Genomic DNA, 25,171 nt, shown 5'->3' with positions numbered 1-25,171 from the left:
GGGTGATTTATCTCTTGCCTGTCTTGTTTGTATTTTCCTGTATCATATTCTTTCCACCAGGCATTAAATCATAACTTTATAGTCTGGGAGCTAAACTAATTTAATATATATGATGATAATGAAAGCCTATGAGTAAAACTCATTCTGTGGGAATATTAATTTTACAGATAATAATAAACAAATACTTTAATTTTTAGGGTTTTTTTAAAGTTGATCAATGCACCAGAAAAAAAAACCAAAACACCTTTCACCAAGGCATGGCCAGCAAATACATCCAGAAATACTGTGGGAAGGTAGAAAGACTGGGGATCACCTTTAGATAAAAGCAAATTCTAAATGAAATATTGACAATGCGCTTGCTATTACCAATCCTTATTTTTGCACGTTCTTTAGGATATGTACATTAACACTTAAAACCATTTAATGCCTTTTCCTCAGGGAGAAAAATTAAGTGTCCTCTTTCCAGCACACCCTTTGAGGGCTTTTTGAAGTAAATTCTCAATTCTTTCCTTAGGTTTACAGTTTCTGGTTCTTTAACATGTTGCTTTATGATTATTAGACAGTATTTAATTAGGAACCCTAGGTAAGCAATTGGTATTTCCAGCCTAATAAATTAAAATTCTCATCATTAATCACTCCCTTTAATAGTATTTTACAAAGAATGATACCAAAAGAGAAACATACATCACTTCCCACAGCTCAGCTCAATGCACTCCTAACTGCACCATAAATCTTAAAGGATGCAATTATAGCAGAAGAGAAAGAAAGCCCCTCTTTGCCTCCCTGAAATGTTCCCAGGTGATGACACCGTAAATGATCCTGCTCAGAGGGGATTTTATACCCCTGAACAAGCCCAGGGAACCCAGAGGATCGATCTTACCTCTAGCAACTGAACTGCTCCTTCATGCTCCTTCTTAGCTTCAACCTGAGCCTTGTTTGGGAGGAGAAGGAGAAAGGGAAAAGGGAGAAGGAGGAAGAAGGAGAATTCATTAGTCATGCCGTGTGTAACATGCTGCAAGCACACAAAGCTGTCCCCAGAGCCGCTCTCCATCCAGCAGGGGTGGCTGTGCCAGCTCTGCCCCGCTCTCCCTGCCTGCAAATCGAGTTTATTTTGGGAGCCTGAGTCTCTGCGAGGCTTCAGAGCGGAGCTGGAGCATCACAAACGCGCTCAGCACGCAGCCACAGCCGCTCAGAGCTGCTGGAACCCTCCAAATTCCAACCAAAATGGACCTGGACCCTGACCCTGCAGCCCAGCCTCACTCCTGCCTGTACTCACCAGTAACTCTGCCTGTACTCACCAGTAACTCTGTACTCAGCAGTAACTCTGCCTGTACTCACCAGTAACTCTGCCTGTACTCACCAATAACTCTGCCTGTACTCACCAGTAACTCTGTACTCACCAGTTACTCTGCCTGTACTCACCAGTAACTCTGCCTGTACTCAGCAGTAACTCTGTACTCACCAGTAACTCTGTACTCAGCAGTAACTCTGTACTCAGCAGTAACTCTGTACTTACCAGTAACTCTGCCTGTACTCACCAATAACTCTGTACTCACCAATAACTGTACTCAGCAGTAACTCTGTACTCAGCAGTAACTCTGCCTGTACTCAGCAGTAACTCTGTACTCAGCAGTAACTCTGCCTGTACTCACCAGTAACTCTGCCTGTACTCAGCAGTAACTCTGTACTTACCAGTAACTCTGTACTCACCAATAACTCTGTACTCACCAGTAACTCTGTACTCAGCAGTAACTCTGCCTGTACTCAGCAGTAACTCTGTACTCAGCAGTAACTCTGCCTGTACTCAGCAGTAACTCTGCCTGTACTCACCAATAACTCTGCCTGTACTCACCAATAACTCTGCCTGTACTCAGCAGTAACTCTGCCTGTACTCAGCAGTAACTCTGCCTGTACTCACCAGTAACTCTGCCTGTACTCAGCAGTAACTCTGTACTCACCAGTAACTCTGCCTGTACTCAGCAGTAACTCTGTACTCAGCAGTAACTCTGCCTGTACTCAGCAGTTACTCTGCCTGTACTCAGCAGTAACTCTGCCTGTACTCAGCAGTTACTCTGCCTGTACTCACCAATAACTCTGTACTCAGCAGTTACTCTGCCTGTACTCAGCAGTAACTCTGCCTGTACTCACCAGTAACTCTGTACTCAGCAGTTACTCTGCCTGTACTCAGCAGTTACTCTGCCTGTACTCAGCAGTAACTCTGCCTGTACTCAGCAGTGACTCTGTACTCAGCAGTAACTCTGTACTCAGCAGTTACTCTGCCTGTACTCAGCAGTTACTCTGCCTGTACTCAGCAGTTACTCTGCCTGTACTCAGCAGTAACTCTGCCTGTACTCAGCAGTAACTCTGCCTGTACTCAGCAGTTACTCTGCCTGTACTCAGCAGTTACTCTGCCTGTACTCAGCAGTTACTCTGCCTGTACTCAGCAGTTACTCTGCCTGTACTCAGCAGTAACTCTGTACTCAGCAGTTACTCTGCCTATACTCAGCAGTAACTCTCAGCAGGGCAGGAGGTGACTGCAGGTAACAGAAAGCCTTGAGCCATCCATCACAACAAGTTTAATAAAAGCTCCCCAGAGCCTGAGCTGTGGATAAGTGATGGCAGGAGCTGCATCGATAGCTTTCTCTCCTGAACATCAAACTGCCTGCAATTAATGTTCTCTTAAAGGAAAAGATCATCTGAGTCCCCATCAACACAAAACCTCCATGGGCAATATTGTGTTCTTCCTTCTAGCCTGAAAAATCTGATCAGTCTGTGCCTGTATTAAAAAGAAAATGAGCTTTTCTTTCTATTCAAAACATGACAGCAAATGCAGGGGCTGCAGCAGTGGCTGGCTGTGAAATGAAGGGCACATTTTGGGGGTTCAGCAGCAGCTCTACAACATCCCCAGATGTGCTGTGAAATTCCATCCTGTCACTGCCCACACCTTCTACTTCCCTTTGGAAATACTTCTTCAAGTGAAGACGACTCCAATAAAAAAAAAAGGGAAAAAGGAATTTAACAGACAAGTACTGGGTCCACTGGGAGGCCAGCTCTGGATGAAATGGGAGCCAGCACATTTAAACATCCTGTTTAAACTCTTTAAACTGACGTCTTACAGTTCCTTAGCTAACAGGTTCATTTAAATTATTTATCTGCTGAGCTTGGTGCAGGGGGTGAAATAGCAAAGCCAGCACATGTCTGTCACATCAGCTCACACAGGGAGAGGAGAACACGGATCTGTCTCCTGCTGCCAGTCCAAAGGAGGATTTATTAGAAGAATGTAATAAAAATTAGCAAGAAATGATTCCTTCCTTTGATTTCTTTTCTTTGCCAGGAAATTTAAGTCCAAAATTTATGAGGCAGTTCTAATAATAACAGCTGAATATAACTAGAAATGGCATTTTGCAGTGTGCCTAAGTACGCTTATTGAGAAAGACTAAAAGAAAATTAACTGGAAGATTTCATTTGGTCAACTACAGCTTTCTATTTCAAGCAACTATATTAGATACATCTTTTATTCTGCTGAGAAGGTCCCTCCAATTCTCTACCAAATTACCATTAGCAGCATTATTTCTGTGTTTTAATCTAGTCCAGCAATTGGAAAAATCAACATTAGCACTGAGACAATTGCAGCTTGAAGTGACTCTGGCAAGACTGAAACTCAGCATCATGGTTTTTGTGTTACAATGAATACTGAGAAATTGCAGCATGAAAAAAAAAGTCTTAAAAGTTGTTTGTGAATTAGAGAATGACCTTGGAAATGAGGTTTTTAAGCAACTGTTCAGTTTCTGTGCTGGGCTGATGCTGGCTGGACACCAAACCCTTGCCACACAAAATGACATTCTTGAAAAGGAATATACCTGTGATGTGTCAGGACCTTGACAAGGTCCTTTAATCTAATTTACTGGAGAAAGGGAGCAAGAATTGCAGGTCTGGAAGAGGAGCCCAAGGAAAACCCTGATGTGTCAGTGGGAATGTTAACAGCACACTGGAAATGGCAGAAACCTCGTGTTTTGATGGTCAGGAAATTAAGGCCGGATTCCTTTGTGACATTTAAGAAATGCAAAAATATTACCAAGCCAAACACGGAGGGAAGCAAGGGAAATGCCAAGGGAATCCACAACTGTGCCACTCTTACCCTTGCTGGGAAACAGAAAAACTCAGGTACAGTGGGGCCAGGTTAATCCATGTTCTCTGGCAGGAACATTTATAAATCCTTTCACAGGAGCACCCTCCTGTTCCAGCAGTGGTGCCAGGGAAGCAGCCAGGGCAGGGAGCAGCCTGGCAGCTGGCTGGGAATGCCTTCAGCCAGGACAGCCATCCCACCCTGTCCCTGCAGCTCCTGGTCCCACCTGCCTGTCCCTGTCCCCAGGTGCCTTCTGCAGAGCATTCCTGTCCTTGTCCCATCCCTGTCCTGTCCCTATCCCATCCCTGTCCCTGTTCTGTCCCTATCCCTGTCCCTATCCCTGTCCCCAGGTGCCTTCTGCAGAGCTCCATTCCTGTCCCTGTCCCATCCCAATCCCATCCCTGTCCTGTCCCTGTCCCCAGGTGCCTTCTGCAGAGCATTGCTGTCCTTGTCCCTATCCCTGTCCTGTCCCTATCCCATCCCTGTCCTGTCCCTGTCCCTGTCCCTGTCCCTATCCCTGTCCCCAGGTGCCTTCTGCAGAGCATTGCTGTCCTTGTCCCATCCCTGTCCCATCCCTGTCCTGTCTCTATCCCATCCCAATCCCATCCCTGTCCTGTCCCTATCCCATCCCTGTCCCTGTCCTGTCCCTATCCCTGTCCCTATCCCTGTCCCCAGGTGCCTTCTGCAGAGCATTGCTGTCCCTGTCCCATCCCTGTCCCATCCCTGTCCCATCCCAATCCCATCCCTGTCCTATCCCTGTCCCCAGGTGCCTTCTGCAGAGCTTCATTCCTGCCAGTCCCATCCCAGTCCCATCCCCACCCCAGTCCCATCCCCATCCCAGTCCCATCCCATCCCCATCCCAGTCCCATCCCATCCCATCCCCATCCCATCCCAATCCCACCCCAGTCCCATCCCAGTCCCACCCCAGTCCCATCCCATCCCCATCCCATCCCCATCCCCATCCCATCCCCATCCCACCCCAGTGCCAGTACCTTCTGCAGCAGCTCGATCTCCTGCTGTTTGGCGTTGAGGACAGCCAAGGCTTGCTCATGCTCCAGCTCCAGCTGTTGCCGCCGTTCCGCAGCCTCTCGCATGTGCTGTGCCAGGGGAGAACGGAGCGCTCAGGGCTCTGCACAGCCCCAGCTCAGCCCCACGGGCTGCCACGGCCAGGGAGACACGAGTTCCCTGCACACAGAGCTCCCTGGCAGCCCGGGGAGGCAGGAGGGGAGGCAGTGGGCTCAGGAGCTGCAGGAGCTCAGCCAAGCTGAGGTGTTTGGGCACCAGCCCTGGGGGGATCCACGGCTCCGGCACCGCTGGGCTCGGCCCTGGGGACACACGGGACAGCAGGACCCATCCCAGCCCCGTTCCAGTTCCTAGGGAGCGCTGTGCTGAAAAACCAAAGCCTGGAAAAGAATTGCCTTGACAATTCCCTAAGTGCCCCTTTATCCAGGACAGGCTGCTGAGATTTGTTTTGCAAATGCTGACCCAAAAGAAACAGCTCACCCTGGCTGATCTCTGCCTGTTTCTACAGAAAACGAGACAGAACAGAACCAGCACAGCTGCTTTGCACAAAAGGGACTGCACAGGGCTCACAGCCACCTCCTGAAGTGGATTTGATGCTGATGACCCACAGCAATACCAGACAGGTTCCTGGGAAGAGCACGAGCTGCACCATGTCAAGACAACCTTTGCAGATAGAAATCTTTTTCATTACAGGTTAATATTCCTCTCCCAGCATCACTGCAACTTCCAAACACCCTCTTAATAAATGGGAGTTAAGAAATATCTCTTTCCAGATTCTGATCTCTTCCCTGGTGAAGGTGGTATTAAAGATTTTTATTTTCCAAATGACATACTATTCCCATAATAGTCTGAGAGCAGAGGCACTCTGCCTTATCTGCAGCACCGAGTTATTACACACAAGCCCATTAGAAATCAGCACCTGGGAAAACAAATGCATGGTGAAAATCGACAAGAACAGCCCAAAATATCTCTTATTATCTACAAGAGAGAATTTTATCAGGCACATTTCGAGGCTGGAATGAGCTGTTATTACCTGCAGCACACAGGCACAGCCAGGCTGGCATCTCAGACTGGACATGTTTGCAAAAGGAGCAGAAATTTCTCCATTTGGCCTCTGCTTGGATTTATTCTTGTTTGATTATCAACAAATTTCTTGTTTGATTATCAACAACAACATGAAGATTTCCCACTTTGTAAGTTTTACCCACAGCTCTGGCTTGTTTTCCAGGAGTTTTGTGAGGATTTGGTGCTTGTCTGTAGACATTTCTGCACTGCACACTGTACAAAAGCTCACAGGGGATGTCTGTTCTCAGCATTTTATAACAACCAACAAGAATGGCTCTGATTCTCATCTCACCTGGATGAACATCACCCATTTTACCAACTAGTCTTCCTCAAGGTCTAAATTATTAGGAAGAAAAGATCTCATTTCCCTCTGTTGAGATTTAGTATCAGACCTGATGCAGCATGTTTTGTTACTGTTGAGCTCTTACTATTTTACACAAGCTACTACAGAACATTTCTAGTCCTTTGAAAAGATCAATAAATAATCAGTACTGTGAACATACAGTGAATCTATGAAATGTAATGAAGAAACAGATTGTGATCCATGATCCGTGATTTTCCCCCGCTTTCCATTCCTGTGGTTCCTAAAACATCTATTTAACGAGGTGGAGTTTGAAGATTTTGAGGTTCAAAAGGCCACGTGGTGAGCTGTGTTACCCTGGCAGTGTCACTATTGTCAGGACATTGTCAGGACATTGTCACCACGCTCTTGGGGAAGCAGTGAGGATCTCTGCCCTCCCCTGCTCCTCATCTGCCCCAAGCAGCGGTGCCAGCATCACTGTCCCTGCACTCAGCTGTGCCAGCACTGCTGTCCCTGCACTCAGCAATGCCAGCATCACTGTCCCTGCACTCAGCTGTGCCAGCACTGCTGTCCCTGCACTCAGCTGTGCCACCACTGCTGTCCCTGCACTCAGCTGTGCCAGCACTGCTGTCCCTGCACTCAGCTGTGCCAGCATCACTGTCCCTGCACTCAGCAGTGCCAGCATCACTGTCCCTGCACTCAGCTGTGCCAGCACCACTGTCCCTGCACTCAGCTGTGCCACCACTGCTGTCCCTGCACTCAGCAGTGCCAGCATCACTGTCCCTGCACTCAGCAGTGCCAGCATCACTGTCCCTGCACTCAGCAGTGCCAGCATCACTGTCCCTGCACTCAGCAGTGCCAGCATCACTGTCCCTGCACTCAGCTGTGCCAGCATCACTGTCCCTGCACTCAGCTGTGCCACCACTGCTGTCCCTGCACTCAGCAGTGCCAGCACCACTGTCCCTGCACTCAGCTGTGCCACCACTGCTGTCCCTGCACTCAGCAGTGCCAGCACCACTGTCCCTGCACTCAGCAGTGCCAGCATCACTGTCCCTGCACTCAGCAGTGCCACCACTGCTGTCCCTGCACTCAGCAGTGCCAGCACCACTGTCCCTGCACTCAGCAGTGCCACCACTGCTGTCCCTGCACTCAGCTGTGCCAGCATCACTGTCCCTGCACTCAGCAGTGCCAGCATCACTGTCCCTGCACTCAGCAGTGCCAGCATCACTGTCCCTGCACTCAGCAGTGCCAGCATCACTGTCCCTGCACTCAGCTGTGCCAGCATCACTGTCCCTGCACTCAGCTGTGCCACCACTGCTGTCCCTGCACTCAGCAGTGCCAGCACCACTGTCCCTGCACTCAGCTGTGCCACCACTGCTGTCCCTGCACTCAGCAGTGCCAGCACCACTGTCCCTGCACTCAGCAGTGCCAGCATCACTGTCCCTGCACTCAGCAGTGCCACCACTGCTGTCCCTGCACTCAGCAGTGCCAGCACCACTGTCCCTGCACTCAGCAGTGCCAGCATCACTGTCCCTGCACTCAGCTGTGCCAGCATCACTGTCCCTGCACTCAGCAGTGCCAGCATCACTGTCCCTGCACTCAGCAGTGCCAGCATCACTGTCCCTGCACTCAGCTGTGCCAGCATCACTGTCCCTGCACTCAGCTGTGCCACCACTGCTGTCCCTGCACTCAGCTGTGCCAGCATCACTCCCCCTGCACTCAGCTGTGCCAGCATCACTGTCCCTGCACTCAGCAGTTCCAGCACCGCTGTCCCTGCACTCAGCTGTGCCAGCACCACTGTCCCTGCACTCAGCTGTGCCACCACTGCTGTCCCTGCACTCAGCTGTGCCAGCATCACTGTCCCTGCACTCAGCTGTGCCAGCATCACTGTCCCTGCACTCAGCAGTGCCACCACTGCTGTCCCTGCACTCAGCTGTGCCAGCACCGCTGTCCCTGCACTCAGCTGTGCCAGCACCGCTGTCCCTGCACTCAGCTGTGCCACCACTGCTGTCCCTGCACTCAGCTGTGCCAGCATCACTGTCCCTGCACTCAGCTGTGCCACCACTGCTGTCCCTGCACTCAGCTGTGCCAGCATCACTCCCCCTGCACTCAGCTGTGCCACCACTGCTGTCCCTGCACTCAGCTGTGCCAGCATCACTGTCCCTGCACTCAGCAGTTCCAGCACCGCTGTCCCTGCACTCAGCTGTGCCAGGACAGGACAGAACAGGACAGGACAGGACACAGAGGGGCTCCTGGGGAGCAGCAGCACACTCTGAGCTGTGCCAGCATCACTCCCCCTGCACTCAGCTGTGCCAGCACCGCTGTCCCTGCACTCAGCTGTGCCAGCATCACTGTCCCTGCACTCAGCTGTGCCAGGACAGGACAGGACAGGGCACACAGGGGCTCCTGGGGAGCAGCAGCACACTCTGAGCTGCTGGGATCCTCAGCACCTGGCCAGGAGGTGACAGTGACAATCCTCTGTCTGTGCTGCCGCTGTCCTCAGTGTCAGGCAGCTCAGAACTTCCCAACGTGTCAATTGGCACTTCCCTCCTGCACCCCTTCCACAGCTCCCAGTCACACTGCTCCAGCATCAGGAGGCAAACCCACAATTAAAAGAGCACAGAAAAAATACAGCAGAGACTCTCCACACCAACACAAGTGTCCAGGAATGCTCTGTCCCTCAAAGAGAGCAAGCAGAAGTCGTCTCCTCAGTGGATCTGTCAGACCAAAGGCACCAAAACCCTGCTGAGAAGGAACAGGACACAGCCTGCACTCAGCAGATTTCCTTCAGACTGTGGAGTGAGAGCTGAGAGCACAGACTGCTGCTGGAGGAGCCCTGGAGAGCCTCCTGACACGGTTCTTGTTTCCCCAGGGCACCAGGGACACTCGGTTCTTGTTTCCCCAGGGCACCAGGGACACTCGGCAGCCAGCCTGGATCAGCTGCAGAGCCCCAGGGCCAGCTCCAGGTGAGCACAGGGGAGCAGGACAGAGCCCCAGAGCCCCAGGGACAGAGCCCCAGGGACAGAGCAGGACAGAGCCCCAGAGCCACAGGGACAGAGCAGGACAGAGCCACAGGGACAGAGCCACAGGGACAGAGCAGGACAGAGCCCAGGGCCCCAAGGACAGAGCACCAGGACCCCAAGGACAGACCCCCAGGACCCCAAGGACAGACCCCCAGGACCCCGAGGACAGAGCCCAGGACCCCGAGGACAGAGCAGGACAGAGCCCCAGGACCCCGAGGACAGAGCAGGACAGAGCCCCAGGACCCCGAGGACAGAGCAGTCCCTGCTCCCAGGGCTGGCTGAGGAGCAGAGTTAATCCCCACAGCATCAAAAGGCTCATCTGTGCTGGCAGATGGGAGAGCAGCAGCTCTCCCGGGGTGAATGCAAACGCTGCCTGCACACATCAGGAAATCACAGCCCTTCTCTGCCAGCATCCTCAGGAGTCAGCACTTCTGCAGCTCCCCTTTGCTGCTCTGTCAATATATCCTGAATTTCTCAAAAGAGAAACAGAATTTCTGTTCAGACAGGGAAAGTAGGCTCATCATTTCTCAGAACTTTTTTGCAATGGCTGGAAAGCTTCAAGCCATTTTCCCGAGCACATGAGGACACACATGAGATCCACCACGAGCTGCACCTGCCTGGGCACAGGGCTAGAAAGGAGCTGCAGGGCTTGGAGCCTGCTCCAGGTGCTCTGCCAGCTCACAAGGGCTCTGCTCGGGGGAGAAAGGCACAGACATGAGCAGCCAGGATCTCTGAATCCACCTGAGAATCTGTTCTTTCAGCAAAGGAAAATTTTTGCAGCAGTTTTGAAGCAGAGCAGTGAGAGGTACAGAGTGTAAAGGCTGCAGTAATATTTTCCAGCCAGTTAGACTGGCAGACACAGCTCTCTAAAGCAAAATATCAGAGCAGTTTGTTCGTGTTCTCATTCTCTCTTTCTCATTTGGACATAAATAACTGTACAGTGCAAGGGAGGTGCAATTGCTGGGAAGGGTCAGAGGTCTCTGAAGGTCTCTGCTGGTCTGGGATCCCTGTCAGGACCTGCAGCTCCCATCTGATCATTGCACACATCTGACCTGAGCTGATCAGGTCTGCAGGGCACACCCAGGTCAGGAGCAATGGACGAGCAGTGGAAGCAGCACTGATGGAATTTGGGGTTTATACACACCTTTAGGACCTGCTCTAGGTTCTCCAGCTTGGCTTGGAGCTGGTGTTTTCCCCTTACAGCCAAATCTCGTTCTTTGGTCACTCTGAGAAAGGTTTCTCGAAGATGGTCATAGTCTGATTTTACCTGGAAAACATAAAATGGGGTTATTGCCCAAACTGCAATGAATGGAGGCAAACCCACACCTGGCACAAACATTTCTGAAAGGAAAAGGTTCAGAGGAAATAAATTCAGAACTGAAAAGGGAATGTTCAGTGAGGGAGCCGTGTGTGCCTCACACACACAGAACATTTCCTCTCAGCAGGGACTAGAGTCTGGCAACCAAACTGCACTTATGCATAAGTCATGGAGATTTAAACAAATACACTCTGTCATGCACAAAATGAATGAAAATCAAAACATTTCGGAATTCTCTGGATCTCAGGGGCCTCAGAGATGGGTGTGCTGCATAGAGAGGCAGAGATCTAACAAATATATACATAAAATAAAACTCAAATTTACATTTTGTCTGGACTCTTTTGAGTGTAAACTGCCTTCAGAATAAACTCCAATACACAGGATCAGCCTGTGCTAACACTGGAAATTGGTGGACCTGCAGTTCAAAAGGAAGTGTTCTTCTGCAATAAACCCCTTGCTCTCCCCTAAAACATTTCTATACACAAGGTATTCAAAGGATCAGATATTCATAAAATAAGATTTGTTTTATGATTGAATTCACGTGGTCCTGTGTTAACCAGTTCAGTAGGATCAAGTGTTTTTATACAGGATTTTGTGAATCATCAGTGATAGTGCTTACTTCATAAACAGACACAGAAAACAGGAAAATACATTGAATTACTTTAGCCTGCCATGGAAAAGTTCTTTCTTTAATTCAGATCAGCTGAAAGTTTGATTTCCTAGCCCTGATCACTTTATGAGTTTGAGATCTGTATTGATGCACAACAAGATTATTACAGCTTGTATCAAATCAGAAACTGCATCTGTTACCCTACGAAAAAACCAAGCAGGAATAAACACCTGGGTAAAATAAAAATAAAAATATTATTTTCACCTACTAGTGCCACTTTTCTGCAGTGCTGACAGAAGGGAAGGAGGCAATGACATTTCTGGTGAGCAGCATCTCTGTGGCTGCAGCGCAGGCAGGGCAGGGGAACAGCCCAGGGCTGGGATTTACCTTGGGCAGCCCCTGACCCCACTCAGGGAAGTGACAAATCCCCTCTCCCTCCCCGTTTAATTCCTGTATTCTCTTTTTTTGTGTGAGAGCAAACGGCACTAAGCACTCTTGGGCATGGATCTCTCTGCTGGCCATTTCCTAATGCAATGTTTCCAAAGCTGATTCAGCCTTTTTTTGCCTTCTGGCTCCAGTTTGTTAACTTGCAGATCCTGCCATGGCCCAAGCAATCTGAAAGGCTGCAGCCAGCCCTCACATTCAGCTCTGCAGAAGGGCTCTTTGGAGTGCAGTGGACTAGAAAAAAACAGAGGAAAAGGAACAAAATCATGTTTTCCACAAGAACTGATGCAATTATTGTCAATCTCTGGATTTTTTTTTTTTTCTGTGCACAGATTTTTCTCTTCCCTTCCTCTCAGTTTTTGTAACAAACTATTAAACAATGGATTTTCAGAATGTCTTACCTCCATATTAATTAATATTGTATTGCATATTGGGCAGTCAGTGTGGAGTGTTGAGGAATAATGGGAAGGAAAAAGGGAACTGTGAGGTATCAGGATCAATGCTGCAATCCTGTTCTTGTCTGCCTTTCCCAGCCCATTTCCTCAGGATTGATGAAATACAGTTATTGGAACAAGTTACAAGAAAAGGTTATTTTTGTCAGAATTTAGATTTCCCTGTCTCCAGAACAACTCCTACCAACTGACCACCTCTGGAAAGAAGTTTTCCTAAAACCCACTGATCAGCATATTGTGAATAATTCTGGGAGCAAGGGAGCAGGGCTCCCCTCTGCTCTGAGCCAGCAGCTCTGGGGGGCTGAAGGGACTTTGGAAAGAGATGGATTAGACACAGGAACAACTGCAGGTATTTCACACATGGATCTTTCATTCAGGGTCCCAATGCCCACCTAAATCAGTCAAAGCTTGGGAATACACCAATGGCTCTGATCATTTCTCTGCTTTCTCTTCTGGCAGATCAGCTTTGCAACAAGGTTTTGATTCTGAGTACTGGAAAGAACAGAACCAAATCTACCAAACTCCTCCTGATAATTGCTGTTGTACTAATTAAGTACTGTTATACTAATTAAACAGCTAATTACTGCTGTTACTTGCAGAAACACTGATATCTTTTAATATTTCTACAGGATATTCTCGCCAGGACTTCCTCCTCTGAAGATCTTGCATTGCATGGAATGCTGTGACACACACATTTATATAACCCAGATGGCATCATAAAGCTTGATGAGACCATCATTTCCTTTCTCTTTTTTAGACAGCATTTGCTCTTAAATGTGACTTTAATGCTCTCTCCACGCAGACTGCTCAAGAACACATGGGACATACATGAACCTGAATTACTCCCAGAGCATATCAAAACATCAGCGTTCCCAGTGGCAAAAGCAGCTGACCTAAATAGAGAGCACCAGAAACAGCTCTGATTCCATGGCAGGAACAGGGAACATTTTGATCTGTGATGCTCCTCTGCTCAATTCATCACCCAGTGCATTTTGCATCCTGGATCTTCACTGACTGTGCCCTCCTTGGGTCCATCTGAGGGGCAGGGGGCTGTGATGTGATGAACTTCCACAGAGAACAGCTCCTGAAAACCAAACCCAGGGACCACCAGCTTCTGAAAACCAAACCCAGGAACCAGCAGCAGCTCCAGAAAACCAAATCCAGGGGCCAGCAGCTCCTGAAAACCAAACCCAGGGGCCAGCAGCTCCTGAAAACCAAACCCAGGAGCTGCTGAAAACCAAACCCAGCAGCTCCTGAAAACCAAACCCAGGAACCAGCAGCTCCTGAAAACCAAACCCAGGAGCTGCTGAAAACACCAAACCCAGCAGCTCCAGAAAGCCAAACCCAGCAGCTCCTGAAAACCAAACCCAGGAACCACCAGCTTCTGAAAACCAAACCCAGGAACCAGCAGCAGCTCCAGAAAACCAAATCCAGGAGCTGCTGAAAACCAAACCCAGCAGCTCCAGAAAGCCAAACCCAGCAGCTCCAGAAAGCCAAACCCAGCAGCTCCAGAAAACACCAAACCCAGCAGCTCCTGAAAACCAAACCCAGCAGCTCCTCAAAACCAAACCCAGCAGCTCCTGAAAACCAAACCCAGCAGCTCCAGAAAACCAAACCCAGCAGCTCCAGAAAACCAAACCCAGCAGCTCCTGAAAACCAAACCCAGCAGCTCCTGAAAACCAAACCCAGCAGCTCCTCAAAACCAAACCCAGCAGCTGCTGAAAACCAAACCCAGGAGCTCCTGAAAACCAAACCCAGCAGCTCCAGAAAACCAAACCCAGGAGCTGCTGTTCTCAGTGAGGAGCTCCACCAGGCTGATCACCAGCACAGCCCTTTGTTCCAGGGAGCTGCCAGCTCCTGACACAAGCAGCAGTGAGCAGAGACAGCCCTGAGAAGGCACCATGGAGTGGTTCCCTGTGGAAATGCATTCTGAGTGCAGAATGTCCCTTGTCCTTTACATGAACACACAGACCCGTTTGTACCCTGATGGAAACAGAGCCCAGCGCCACCAGGACCCCAAATCCTCCCCAGGAACTGCACACCTGGATTTTGTTTTGTGATTCTGTTTCCCTCAGCAGAGCAGCAGCCCCACCTGAGCCAGGTTCAGTCTCAGGTTGATTTGCTGGGCTCCTGGGCCAGCCTGACCCCCACTCCCTTCTGGAGCCAAACCTCAGCAATCACTTTGTAGAGATGGGCAGGGCTTTGGCAGTGCTGCAGGAGAGAATTCACAAACAACCCCCAGCCCCACGTGCCTGGATGAAATTGGTCTGTTTTCCAGGCCAGCTCCCAAGGGTGAAAAAGAATAAATTAATTTAGGCAGGTTTTCCCCTTCAGGGCTGAGCCCTCTGTCAGAATTCTGCTCCAACCTCCACATCCAAAGCTGTAGAGTTTCACACATTCTGAACAATAAAATGCAATCTAAACTGCCCAATCTATCCTCAGCCTCTGTGTGGGGGTAAAAAACCTCAGAAGATCTTTTCTGTAAGGAGCAGAACAGAAGGTTTGTTACCATCAGGGTACCTGGCCAGGATTCCCTGCTGCTCCATTGGTTAAAGGTGACACAGCACTCACAACAAGATTTTGGTTGCATTGAGGCTGTTGCATGAGCTCAGCAGTGCAAACATGCAGAATTTTTGCTCTGTGCCTTTCACAGTATTTAATAGATGTGAAGAAACAAGGACCCACAGTATGATAAATTCTGACATTACAATAGCAAGGGGAAATTTTATTTCTAGGTTAGTGGCTAACATGACAAACGTTGACCTCTGTATTTTAAATTGGTTTTAGCAGAGCTTTTCCAATGCAGCTCAAGACAAACATTACAATATATATATAAATATATATATTTATATATAAATGCTATAATAAAGCACTGTCAGCCATGCAAGCTGTGCACTTGCTGATAGTCACAGGACTCACATTTTTAGTGTCACCAAAGTCCTGAGCCCTCACTGCACCAATGATGCACACTGTTGTGTGCCAGCTGGAATAGAAAACTGCCCAAGTGAGACTTTATCTTTAAGTGCCTCGTGAGGTAAAGAGCAAAGGTAATGTGTAAACAGCAATAAAGAGAAGAGAAACACATTAGGAAAGGGAGAAGTTTGGAGACAGATGGATGAATAAAATTAAGTGATGCTGTGGTACACATGGCTGCCTCCTATCATAAACTATTATAACTCTGCCTTTTCATACAAAACCCATTTCAATTCATCAGCAACAGGAGCTGCCAGGTCTGCTTCAACACCAGGGGCTGCAGCCCCAGTGCAGAGCCAGCCCTGAATCCTGGTGATTGCCCTGGTGACCCTCTGAGCCCCCTCTGCCAGCTCCCAGGTCAGAGTGGCCACGCTGTGTCCCTGCCCAGAGCTCCCAGTTCAGCAGAGACCCTGCCCAGAGCTCCCAGTTCAGCTGTGTCCCTGCCCAGAGCTCCCAGTTCAGCTGTGTCCCTGCCCAGAGCTCCCAGTTCAGCTGTGTCCCTGCCCAGAGCTCCCAGTTCAGCTGTGTCCCTGCCCAGAGCTCCCAGTTCAGCTGTGTCCCTGCCCAGAGCTCCCAGTTCAGCAGAGACCCTGCCCAGAGCTCCCAGTTCAGCTGTGTCCCTGTCCAGAGCTCCCAGTTCAGCTGTGTCCCTGCCCAGAGCTCCCAGTTCAGCAGAGACCCTGCCCAGAGCTCCCAGTTCAGCTGTGTCCCTGTCCAGAGCTCCCAGTTCAGAGTGGCCACGCTGTGTCCCTGACCAGAGCTCCCAGTTCAGCAGAGCCAGCTCAGCACATCCCAGTTTTGTAGAGCCCAGCTCAGCAGAGCCCAGCTCAGCTCCCAGTGCTCCCAGCTCTGGAGGGGCTCCCAGCACAGCCCAGTTTAGCAGAGCCCAGTTTAGAACAGTCCAGCCCAGCAGAGCCCAGCTCAGCAGAGCCCAGCCCAGCTCCCAGTGCTCCCAGCTCTGGAGGGGCTCCCAGCACAGTCCAGTTTAGCAGAGCCCAGCCCAGCAGAGCCCAGCCCAGCAGAGCCCAGCTCAGCTCCCAGTGCTCCCAGCTCTGGAGGGGCTCCCAGCACAGCCCAGTTTAGAACAGTCCAGCCCAGCAGAGCCCAGCTCAGCAGAGCCCAGCCCAGCTCCCAGTGCTCCCAGCACAGCCCGTGTGAGTGAGTAACAGCTCCTGTGATATGAATGAGGTTGCCCAGCAACTCACTTAAGCCCTGCAGAAATCCCAGATTGGAGTTTTATTTTTAGCCAAGTGCAGCCCTGGGAAGTGGCTGGCTCATGATGCTTCTCCCATGAATGCAGATGTGCTGAGGTGAGGCACATCAGCCTCTCCTCCCAGCAGCCACCCCATGCAGGATTTGCCAGAGATAAATTCACACTGCAGGCAGAGAGAGGCCTTTCAGTCCCCAGCAGGCACAAGGAAGAACTGAGGAAAAACATTTCCTGTTAAAATAGTTTTTCTCTCAGGACCTGGAATAGCTGAGACTGTTCCATGTGGCAGGGGAAATAACTGCTAAAGAGAGTTTGGGGCATTTGCTGCTGGACAAGAGCTTTTCAACATTTTACTGAGAAACTTGAAATTGCAGTTTTAAGATGCACAGGGGTAGGAGAAAATCCCAGCTGATGGATAGGAATTCTCCAGAAAAAGAAGAGAATTCTCCAACTGAGTCTCACCAAAATGACCAAAAAAGTCTTTTACCAAAGCCTAATTTGCCATACTCAGAAAATACACATCAGAGGCACAATGAGCCTCTCTCCAGCCCAGCAGCACCTTCAACATTCTCCTGGAAATCCCATTTGTTCCCGAGGCAATGTGCTGTGATTTATCTTCAGCTGCCATTCTCCACGTGGAGGAGCAGCAGGGGGAGCAGAAAGCGGGGTCTGAGGTGCCCCTGGGGCTGGTACCTGGGGCTGGGTACCTGGGGTTGGGTACCTGGGGCTGGTACCTGGGATTGGGTACCTGGGATTGGGTACCTGGGGTTGGGTACCTGGGATTGGGTACCTGGGGCTGGTACCTGGGGCTGGTACCTGGGGCTGGTACCTGGGATTGGTACCTGGAGCTGGTACCTGGGATTGGTACCTGGAGCTGGTACCTGGGGCTGGTACCTGGGGCTGGTACCTGGGATTGGTACCTGGGATTGGGTACCTGGGATTGGGTACCTGGGATTGAGTACCTGGGATTGAGTACCTGGGGCTGGTACCTGGGGCTGGTACCTGGGGTTGGGTACCTGGGGCTGGTACCTGGGGTTGGGTACCTGGGGCTGGTACCTGGGGTTGGGTACCTGGGGCTGGTACCTGGGATTGGGTACCTGGGGTTGGGTACCTGGGGCTGGTACCTGGGGCTGGTACCTGGGGCTGGTACCTGGGATTGGGTACCTGGGGTTGGGTACCTGGGGCTGGTACCTGGGTTTGGGTACCTGGGATTGGGTACCTGGGGTTGGGTACCTGGGGCTGTTACCTGGGTTTGGGTACCTGGGGTTGGGTACCTGGGGTTGGGTACCTGGGGTTGGGTACCTGGGGCTGTTACCTGGGTTTGGGTACCTGGGGTTGGGTACCTGGGATTGGGTACCTGGGGCTGGTACCTGGGGCTGTTACCTGGGTTTGGGTACCTGGGGCTGGTACCTGGGATTGGGTACCTGGGGTTGGGTACCTGGGGTTGGGTACCTGGGGCTGGTACCTGGGGTTGGGTACCTGGGACTGGTACCTGGGGTTGGGTACCTGGGATTGGTACCTGGGGCTGGTACCTGGGTTTGAGTACCTGGGGCTGGTACCTGGGGCTGGTACCTGGGGTTGGGTACCTGGGGCTGGTACCTGGGGTTGGGTACCTGGGATTGGGCACCTGGGGCTGGTACCTGGGATTGGGTACCTGGGATTGGGCACCTGGGGCTGGTACCTGGGGCTGGTACCTGGGGCTGGTACCTGGGGCTGGTACCTGGGTTTGGGTACCTGGGGCTGGTACCTGGGATTGGGTACCTGGGATTGGGTACCTGGGGCTGGTACCTGGGGCTGGTACCTGGGGCTGGTACCTGGGGTTGGGTACCTGGGGTTGGGTACCTGGGGCTGGTACCTGGGGCTGGTACCTGGGGTTGGGTACCTGGGATTGGGTACCTGGGATTGGGTACCTGGGGTTGGGTACCTGGGGCTGGTACCTGGGGTTGGGTACCTGGGATTGGGTACCTGGGATTGAGTACCTGGGGTTGGGTACCTGGGATTGGGTACCTGGGGCTGGTACCTGGGGTTGGGTACCTGGGGCTGGTACCTGGGGCTGGTACCTGGGATTGGGTACCTGGGATTGAGTACCTGGGGCTGGTACCTGGGGTTGGGTACCTGGGGCTGGTACCTGGGGTTGGGTACCTGGAGCTGGTGCCTGGGGCTGGTACCTGGGGTTGGTACCTGGGGCTGGCACCCCTCGCTGGCCCCGGGGCTGGTAGCCAGGCCTGGCACCCTGAGCTGGCCCCAGGGCAGGGTTCCTGGGGCTGGTACCTGGACCTGGCACCCCAAGCTGGCACCTGGGGCTGGTACCCAGGCCTGGCACCCCTCACTGGCCCCAGGGCTGGTAGCCAGGCCTGGCACCCCAAGGTGGCCCCAGGGCTGGTAGCCAGGCCTGGCACCCCTCACTGGCCCCAGGGCTGGTAGCCAGGCCTGGCACCTCTCACTGGCCCCAGGGCTGGTAGCCAGGCCTGGCACCCTGAGCCGTTACCTGGCAGCGCTGCAGGGCTCGGGGGCACACGCTGGCATCCTGCAGCCTCACGCCCTTCTCCTCCTGCTCAGCATCCTTCAGCTCCTTCTCCTGGAACAGAAACAGAGCGTCACAGGCCACATCTCCATTACAGCACATCCCATTAAGGGCTTAAGGAAGCCGTGTTCTGCATTATTTGGAATTAAGGCACTATTAAGAGCAGTTCGAGGCCCGCAGCCAAAGGCACGGAAGGTGCAGAAGCTCCAGATTAATTTGCAATTCCAGGCAGCTCTGCCATAAACCCCCATGTTTTCAGAGATGATCTGATTAAAGATGTGCAAGCAAAGAGAGATGACCTGGCTTCACAGGCCTGCTGCCTGCAGAAATAATAACACAAATCTCCCTGTGGAGGTAACAAAGAGCTCAGACTTGGCTGCCTCACCTCTCCCAGGGCTGGGAGGAGAAAGAGACCCAACTCCCAGGAAATAAAGCAATTTAGGGGTCCAGAGGGCAGAGAGCCAACCACTGGAATGTATACTCATGTACACACATTCACACATTTCACCCTACTTGTATTGCATATCTATTTCTGAGTAAATCGCCACCTCCTAATAAAAACACACTACAGTACAATATATACAATATATATAAATATATATACATCTGCACAATGTATCCAACACAATATGCAAGCATTACATACAAACACAAATCCAGCAGCCCTGTCCTGCAGTGACAGGCAATCAGAAATGCAGGAAGTCAGGAGGAAAGGAACCTGTGCTTAAAGATCAAGGTATTAACTGCAGCCTCAGGAATATATTTTTATGGATTTAGGCAGCAATGTAAGCTGGATAAAAGAACAGTAAATAAAACTCAAATATGCAGCCAAAGGTCAAAGTAGCAGGGTGGAAATGCTTTGTCAGGTCACTCAAACCGAAGGAGAGCTCAGGAGGAGCCAGCAGCATCCTCTGACACTTCCATTTTGGTGTTGCACAAGTTCCCAAAGGTGGTTGTTGGAGATTGTATCTTAAATTCAATTTCATATTGAAGTTGCTGTCAGTCACACTGAGCTGTAACCTTTGCACCCTGCCTTACACACATTGCACACTGCTCTGAAAACACCGCTGGTTTCTGCCAAAAACTGCATCAAGGTGGGCAACACTTGGCCTGCCTTTGAGTGATCAGAAATAATTTATGGGTTTTTTTAATTTCCTGCTGGGTGCAAGGAAGGCTTCAGGCATGTTCAGTTAAGGAAACAACGCTCAGAATGATCTTTTTTGGAATGTGAAGAGCAAACTCAACCAGAAGATTGCCAGCCCTCCCAAATGTACACCAGCAGTGCTGCTTTTGGGGTGCCCAGAGCAGATTTAAAGAATCACACACACACTTCACAGACCATGAGACAATCAATTCATAAACAGCTATGAAAACTTCAATATCTGAGAGACATCAACAATAAATCGTGTTACCTTATATATAAGTTGCATCTTTTAAAGTGCAGAAATGAAGGCATAAATGTGTGCTTGCAGCAGAGCAAAAGTAAAAACTCTCCTATGGATGTGAGGACTAACTAAAATATTCCCAGCAGGAGGATGGCTTTGGTAGATTTAATACAATCTGACACCACTGTCTGGGTAACAAGGTTCTACATTGCCTGCAGAAAGGCATCTGCTGCCCTGTGTGCTACTTTGCTCATCCATCAATTATTTTTGTTTAAAAAAAAAAATCTTGTACACTATTCATTTATTTGCAGCTCTTTTTCTTCGAGAATTATTGCTGGCAGTGCCCTGGAAGGGCTGCACTGGAACATTGTGATTGTAACCCCCTGAGAGAGCTCTTTGTTTGGCTGATGCACAAACAGAGTTCAGCAGGAGCAAAGGGAGCACCTGTAGGCTGCGGGTACGTAAAGAGAAGAAAATTAAGAACCTTCTGATCTTCTCTCATGTATTTTGGCCCTGTAAATGACTCATTCAAAGGTCAGGTTCATCACCTCCAATTCATTTTCTATTTCCTCCAAGAGCTGGATTTTAAAGGCAAAGCTGATTCTCCCCAGAAGTACAACTGGAGAACCTCCCCAGGGCCAAGAGAGCCGGGCTGAGAGGCACAGCCTGCACAACAAACTGCCCTTAAACCCCTGCCCTTAAACCCTCACTGATTTCACTGCCCTTAAACCCTCACTGATTTCACTGCCCTTAAACCACTTCTGATTTCACTGCCCTTAAACCCTCACTGATTTCACTGCCCTTGAACCCCTGCTGATTTCACTGCCCTTAAACCCTCACTGATTTCACTGCCCTTAAACCCTCACTGATTTCACTGCCCTTAAACCCTCACTGATTTCACTGCCCTTAAACCCTCACTGATTTCAGTGCCCTTAAACCCTCACTGATTTCACTGCCCTTAAACCCTCACTGATTTCACTGCCCTTAAACCCTCACTGATTTCACTGCCCTTAAACCCCTTCTGATTTCACTGCCCTTAAACCCTCACTGATTTCACTGCCCTTAAACCCTCACTGATTTCACTGCCCTTAAACCCCTGCTGATTTCACTGCCCTTAAACCCCTTCTGATTTCACTGCCCTTAAACCCTCACTGATTTCACTGCCCTTAAACCCTCACTGATTTCACTGCCCTTAAACCCTCACTGATTTCACTGCCCTTAAACCCTCACTGATTTCACTGCCCTTAAACCCTCACTGATTTCACTGCCCTTAAACCCCTGCTGATTTCACTGCCCTTAAACCCTCACTGATTTCACTGCCCTTAAACCCCTTCTGATTTCACTGCCCTTAAACCCTCACTGATTTCACTGCCCTTAAACCCTCACTGATTTCACTGCCCTTAAACCCTCACTGATTTCACTGCCCTTAAACCCTCACTGATTTCACTGCCCTTAAACCCTCACTGATTTCACTGCCCTTAAACCCTCACTGATTTCACTGCCCTTAAACCCTCACTGATTTCACTGCCCTTAAACCCTCACTGATTTCACTGCCCTTGAACCCTCACTGATTTTCCTGCCCTTGAACCCTCACTGATTTCAGTGCCCTTAAACCCTCACTGATTTCACTGCCCTTAAACCCTCACTGATTTCACTGCCCTTAAACCCTCACTGATTTCACTGCCCTTAAACCCTCACTGATTTCACTGCCCTTAAACCCTCACTGATTTCACTGCCCTTGAACCCTCACTGATTTTCCTGCCCTTGAACCCTCACTGATTTCAGTGCCCTTAAACCCTCACTGATTTCACTGCCCTTAAACCCTCACTGATTTCACTGCCCTTAAACCCTCACTGATTTTCCTGCCCTTGAACCCCTGCTGGTTTTACCTTGGAGTCAGTACCTGCACAAGGCAAGCAGAATCCAGCCTGTCCTGCACAGCTGTGACCATTACTGAGGGCTCTGGGCAGAGAGGAGCTGGGCAGGAGGAGGAGGAGGAGGATGGCTTTCAGGAGAGCTGCTGTGCTCCTGCCTGCCCTGTCCCCTGTCCTGTCCCTGTTCCTGTCCCTGTCCTGCTCCTGTCCCCTGTCCCTGTCCTGTCCCCTGTTCCTGTCCTGTCCCCTGTCCCTGTCCTGTCCCTGTCCTGTCCCTGTCCTGTCCCTGTCCCCTGTCCCTGTCCTGTCCCCTGTTCCTGTCCTGTCCCCTGTCCCTGTCCTGTCCCTGTTCCTGTCCCTGTCCCTGTCCCTGTCCCTGTCCCTGCTCCTGTCCCCTGTCCCTGTCCTGCTCCTGTCCCTGCTCCTGTCCCTGCCCCTGTCCTGTCCCTGTCCTGCCCCTGTCCTGCCCCTGTCCTGTCCCTGTCCCTGCTCCTCTCCCTTCTCCTGTCCCTGCTCCTGTCCCTGCCCCTGTCCTGTCCCTGCTCCTGTCCCTGCCCTGTCCCCTGTCCCTGTCCCTGCTCCTGTCCCTGTCCCTGTCCTGCCCCTGCTCCTGTCCCCTGTCCCTGCTCCTGTCCTGTCCCTGTTCCTGTCCCTGTCCTGTCCCTGTCCCTGTCCCTGTCCCTGTCCCTGTCCCTATCCCTGCTCCTGTCCCTGTCCTGTCCCTGTCCCCTGTCCCTGCCCCTGTCCCTGCCCTGTCCCCTGTTCCTGCTCCTGTCCCTGTCCCTGTCCTGTCCCTGTCCTGTCCCTGTCCCTGTCCTGTCCCTGTCCCTGTCCCTTTCCTGTCCCTGTCTTGTCCCCTCTCCCTGTCCCTGTCCCTGTCCTGCTCCTGTCCCTGTCCCTGTCCTGTCCCTGCTCCTGTCCCTGTCCCTGCCCCTGTCCTGCTCCTGTCCCCTGTCCCTGTCCTGTCCCTGTCCCACCCCAGCAAGACCAGGGCAGGTGCTGAATGTCCCCTCCCCTCCCAGGAGGGGCTCAGCTCGTGCAGCACCATCACAGCTTCCAAAGTGCACTCACAATAAATCACATTTGGTAAGTTAGTGGAAAGCTATTGCACACAATGAAAAACAAACAAATGAGGTTGTCTTACTTTTTTAAGGTGTTTTACTATTTCCTCTGGATCCTTCCTCTCAAGTGCCATGGCGAAGCACATGTTAGCAAGCAGCACAGGAAAGTGGCTGGACATTTTCTGATGTTAACACTTAAAAACAAATTAATTCCTACAGAGAAACTACCAGACACGAGTGTTTTCCAGGACCACTCCTGAGGTAAAGGAAGAGCTACTCAGAAACGCTTCCATTTTAAATAAATTCACTTCACAATTGGATTTCCTTTGTTTTAAAAATAGGAACTTTTCCGTGCAAATTATACCCTGTTCTAACAAAGGAAAACAAATGCAGCTTTACCCCTCTAATCAGTAGGCTGAATTTAGCATAAGAAACACGATATAAAAATAGCACTTCTTAAAAAGCACTGCTAAATCAGGGCCACAGGAGCTGCAGCAGCTCCTTGGCCTTGGAAATCAGCGGTGTCCTGGCACCCCAGCAACTGGGAGCAGATGCTGGGGAGGAAACACAAACAATTCCTCCTGGCTGTTGTTTTTCACTTCAGTGAGACTCTGAGGATAAGAAGCCCAGCTCATTTCAGGCAGCCTCTCCCTCCCATTCCCCTGAGGCTCTGCTCCATCCCCGGCCAGGTGAAGCATCAGACTCACCTGAACTCATGGCAGCTTCCCTGAGCTGAGGATCTCACGGGGCTGGGCTGGATTTGCTGCTGCTCAGAGCACCCAGCCATCCCTCAGAGCACCCAGCCATCCCTCCCAGCTGCTCAGAGCACCCAGCCATCCCTCCCAGCTGCTCAGAGCACCCAGCCATCCCTCAGAGCACCCAGCCATCCCTCACAGAGCTCAGAGCACCCAGCCATCCCTCCCAGAGCTCAGAGCACCCAGCCATCCCCCACAGAGCTCAGAGCACCCAGCCATCCCTCCCAGCTGCTCAGAGCACCCAGCCATCCCTCAGAGCACCCAGCCATCCCTCACAGAGCTCAGAGCACCCAGCCATCCCTCAGAGCACCCAGCCATCCCTCACAGAGCTCAGAGCACCCAGCCATCCCTCAGAGCACCCAGCCATCCCTCACAGCTGCTCAGAGCACCCAGCCATCCCTCCCAGAGCTCAGAGCACCCAGCCATCCCTCCCAGAGCTCAGAGCACCCAGCCATCCCTCCCAGCTGCTCAGAGCACCCAGCCATCCCTCCCAGAGCTCAGAGCACCCAGCCATCCCTCCCAGCTGCTCAGAGCACCCAGCCATCCCACAGAGCACCCAGCCATCCCCCACAGCTGCTCAGAGCACCCAGCCATCCCTCACAGAGCTCAGAGCACCCAGCCATCCCTCCCAGAGCTCAGAGCAATCACCTACAGAGGCACCCCCTGATCAATCAATCAATCAATCAATCACCTACAGAGGCACCCCCTGATCAATCAATCAATCACCTACAGAGGCACCCCCTGATCAATCAATCAATCAATCACCTACAGAGGCACCCCCTGATCAATCAATCAATCAATCAATCACCTACAGAGGCATTAAGGTTTCCATTTGCAGGCCACAGGGGGGATGGATGAGCAGCACTGGGAGCTGGGGATGTCCCCAAGGATCCCCTGCAGGTCCCCCTGATCCCAGATCCATCTCTGCTCCCCCAGCCCAGCCGGTGCCTCTCCATCTCCCCATCTCTCCATCGTCATCTCCATCTCCCCATCTCCATCTCCATCCCCATCTCTCCAACTCCATCTC

General features: G+C 51.2%; 1 protein-coding gene across 5 annotated transcripts in view; it reads right to left on the bottom strand.

The window, feature by feature from the left end:
* RIMBP2 (RIMS binding protein 2) overlaps positions 1-25,171 on the bottom strand; it is a 112,922-nt gene that overhangs the window by 39,073 nt on the left and 48,678 nt on the right. For 3 of the 5 annotated variants that reach the window (XM_058851837.1, XM_058851839.1, XM_058851840.1), the window contains exons 1-5: positions 23,473-23,567; positions 19,034-19,123; positions 10,683-10,805; positions 5,119-5,223; positions 881-931 (exon numbers count right to left, since the gene is read on the bottom strand). In XM_058851837.1, the coding sequence (XP_058707820.1) occupies positions 881-931; positions 5,119-5,223; positions 10,683-10,805; positions 19,034-19,123; positions 23,473-23,535 (432 nt within the window). In that variant the 5' untranslated portion in view covers positions 23,536-23,567. Of the gene's footprint in view, positions 1-880; positions 932-5,118; positions 5,224-10,682; positions 10,806-19,033; positions 19,124-23,472; positions 23,568-25,171 lie in introns of those variants that run through there. The other 2 variants (XM_058851841.1, XM_058851842.1) reach the window with 1 other exon arrangement.

This window comes from Poecile atricapillus, chromosome 16 (assembly GCF_030490865.1).
Source record: "Poecile atricapillus isolate bPoeAtr1 chromosome 16, bPoeAtr1.hap1, whole genome shotgun sequence".
NCBI classification, from domain to species: domain Eukaryota; kingdom Metazoa; phylum Chordata; class Aves; order Passeriformes; family Paridae; genus Poecile; species Poecile atricapillus.
The sequence above is the reverse complement of the archived record's forward strand: the minus strand, read 5'-3'. Positions and strand labels throughout refer to the sequence as shown.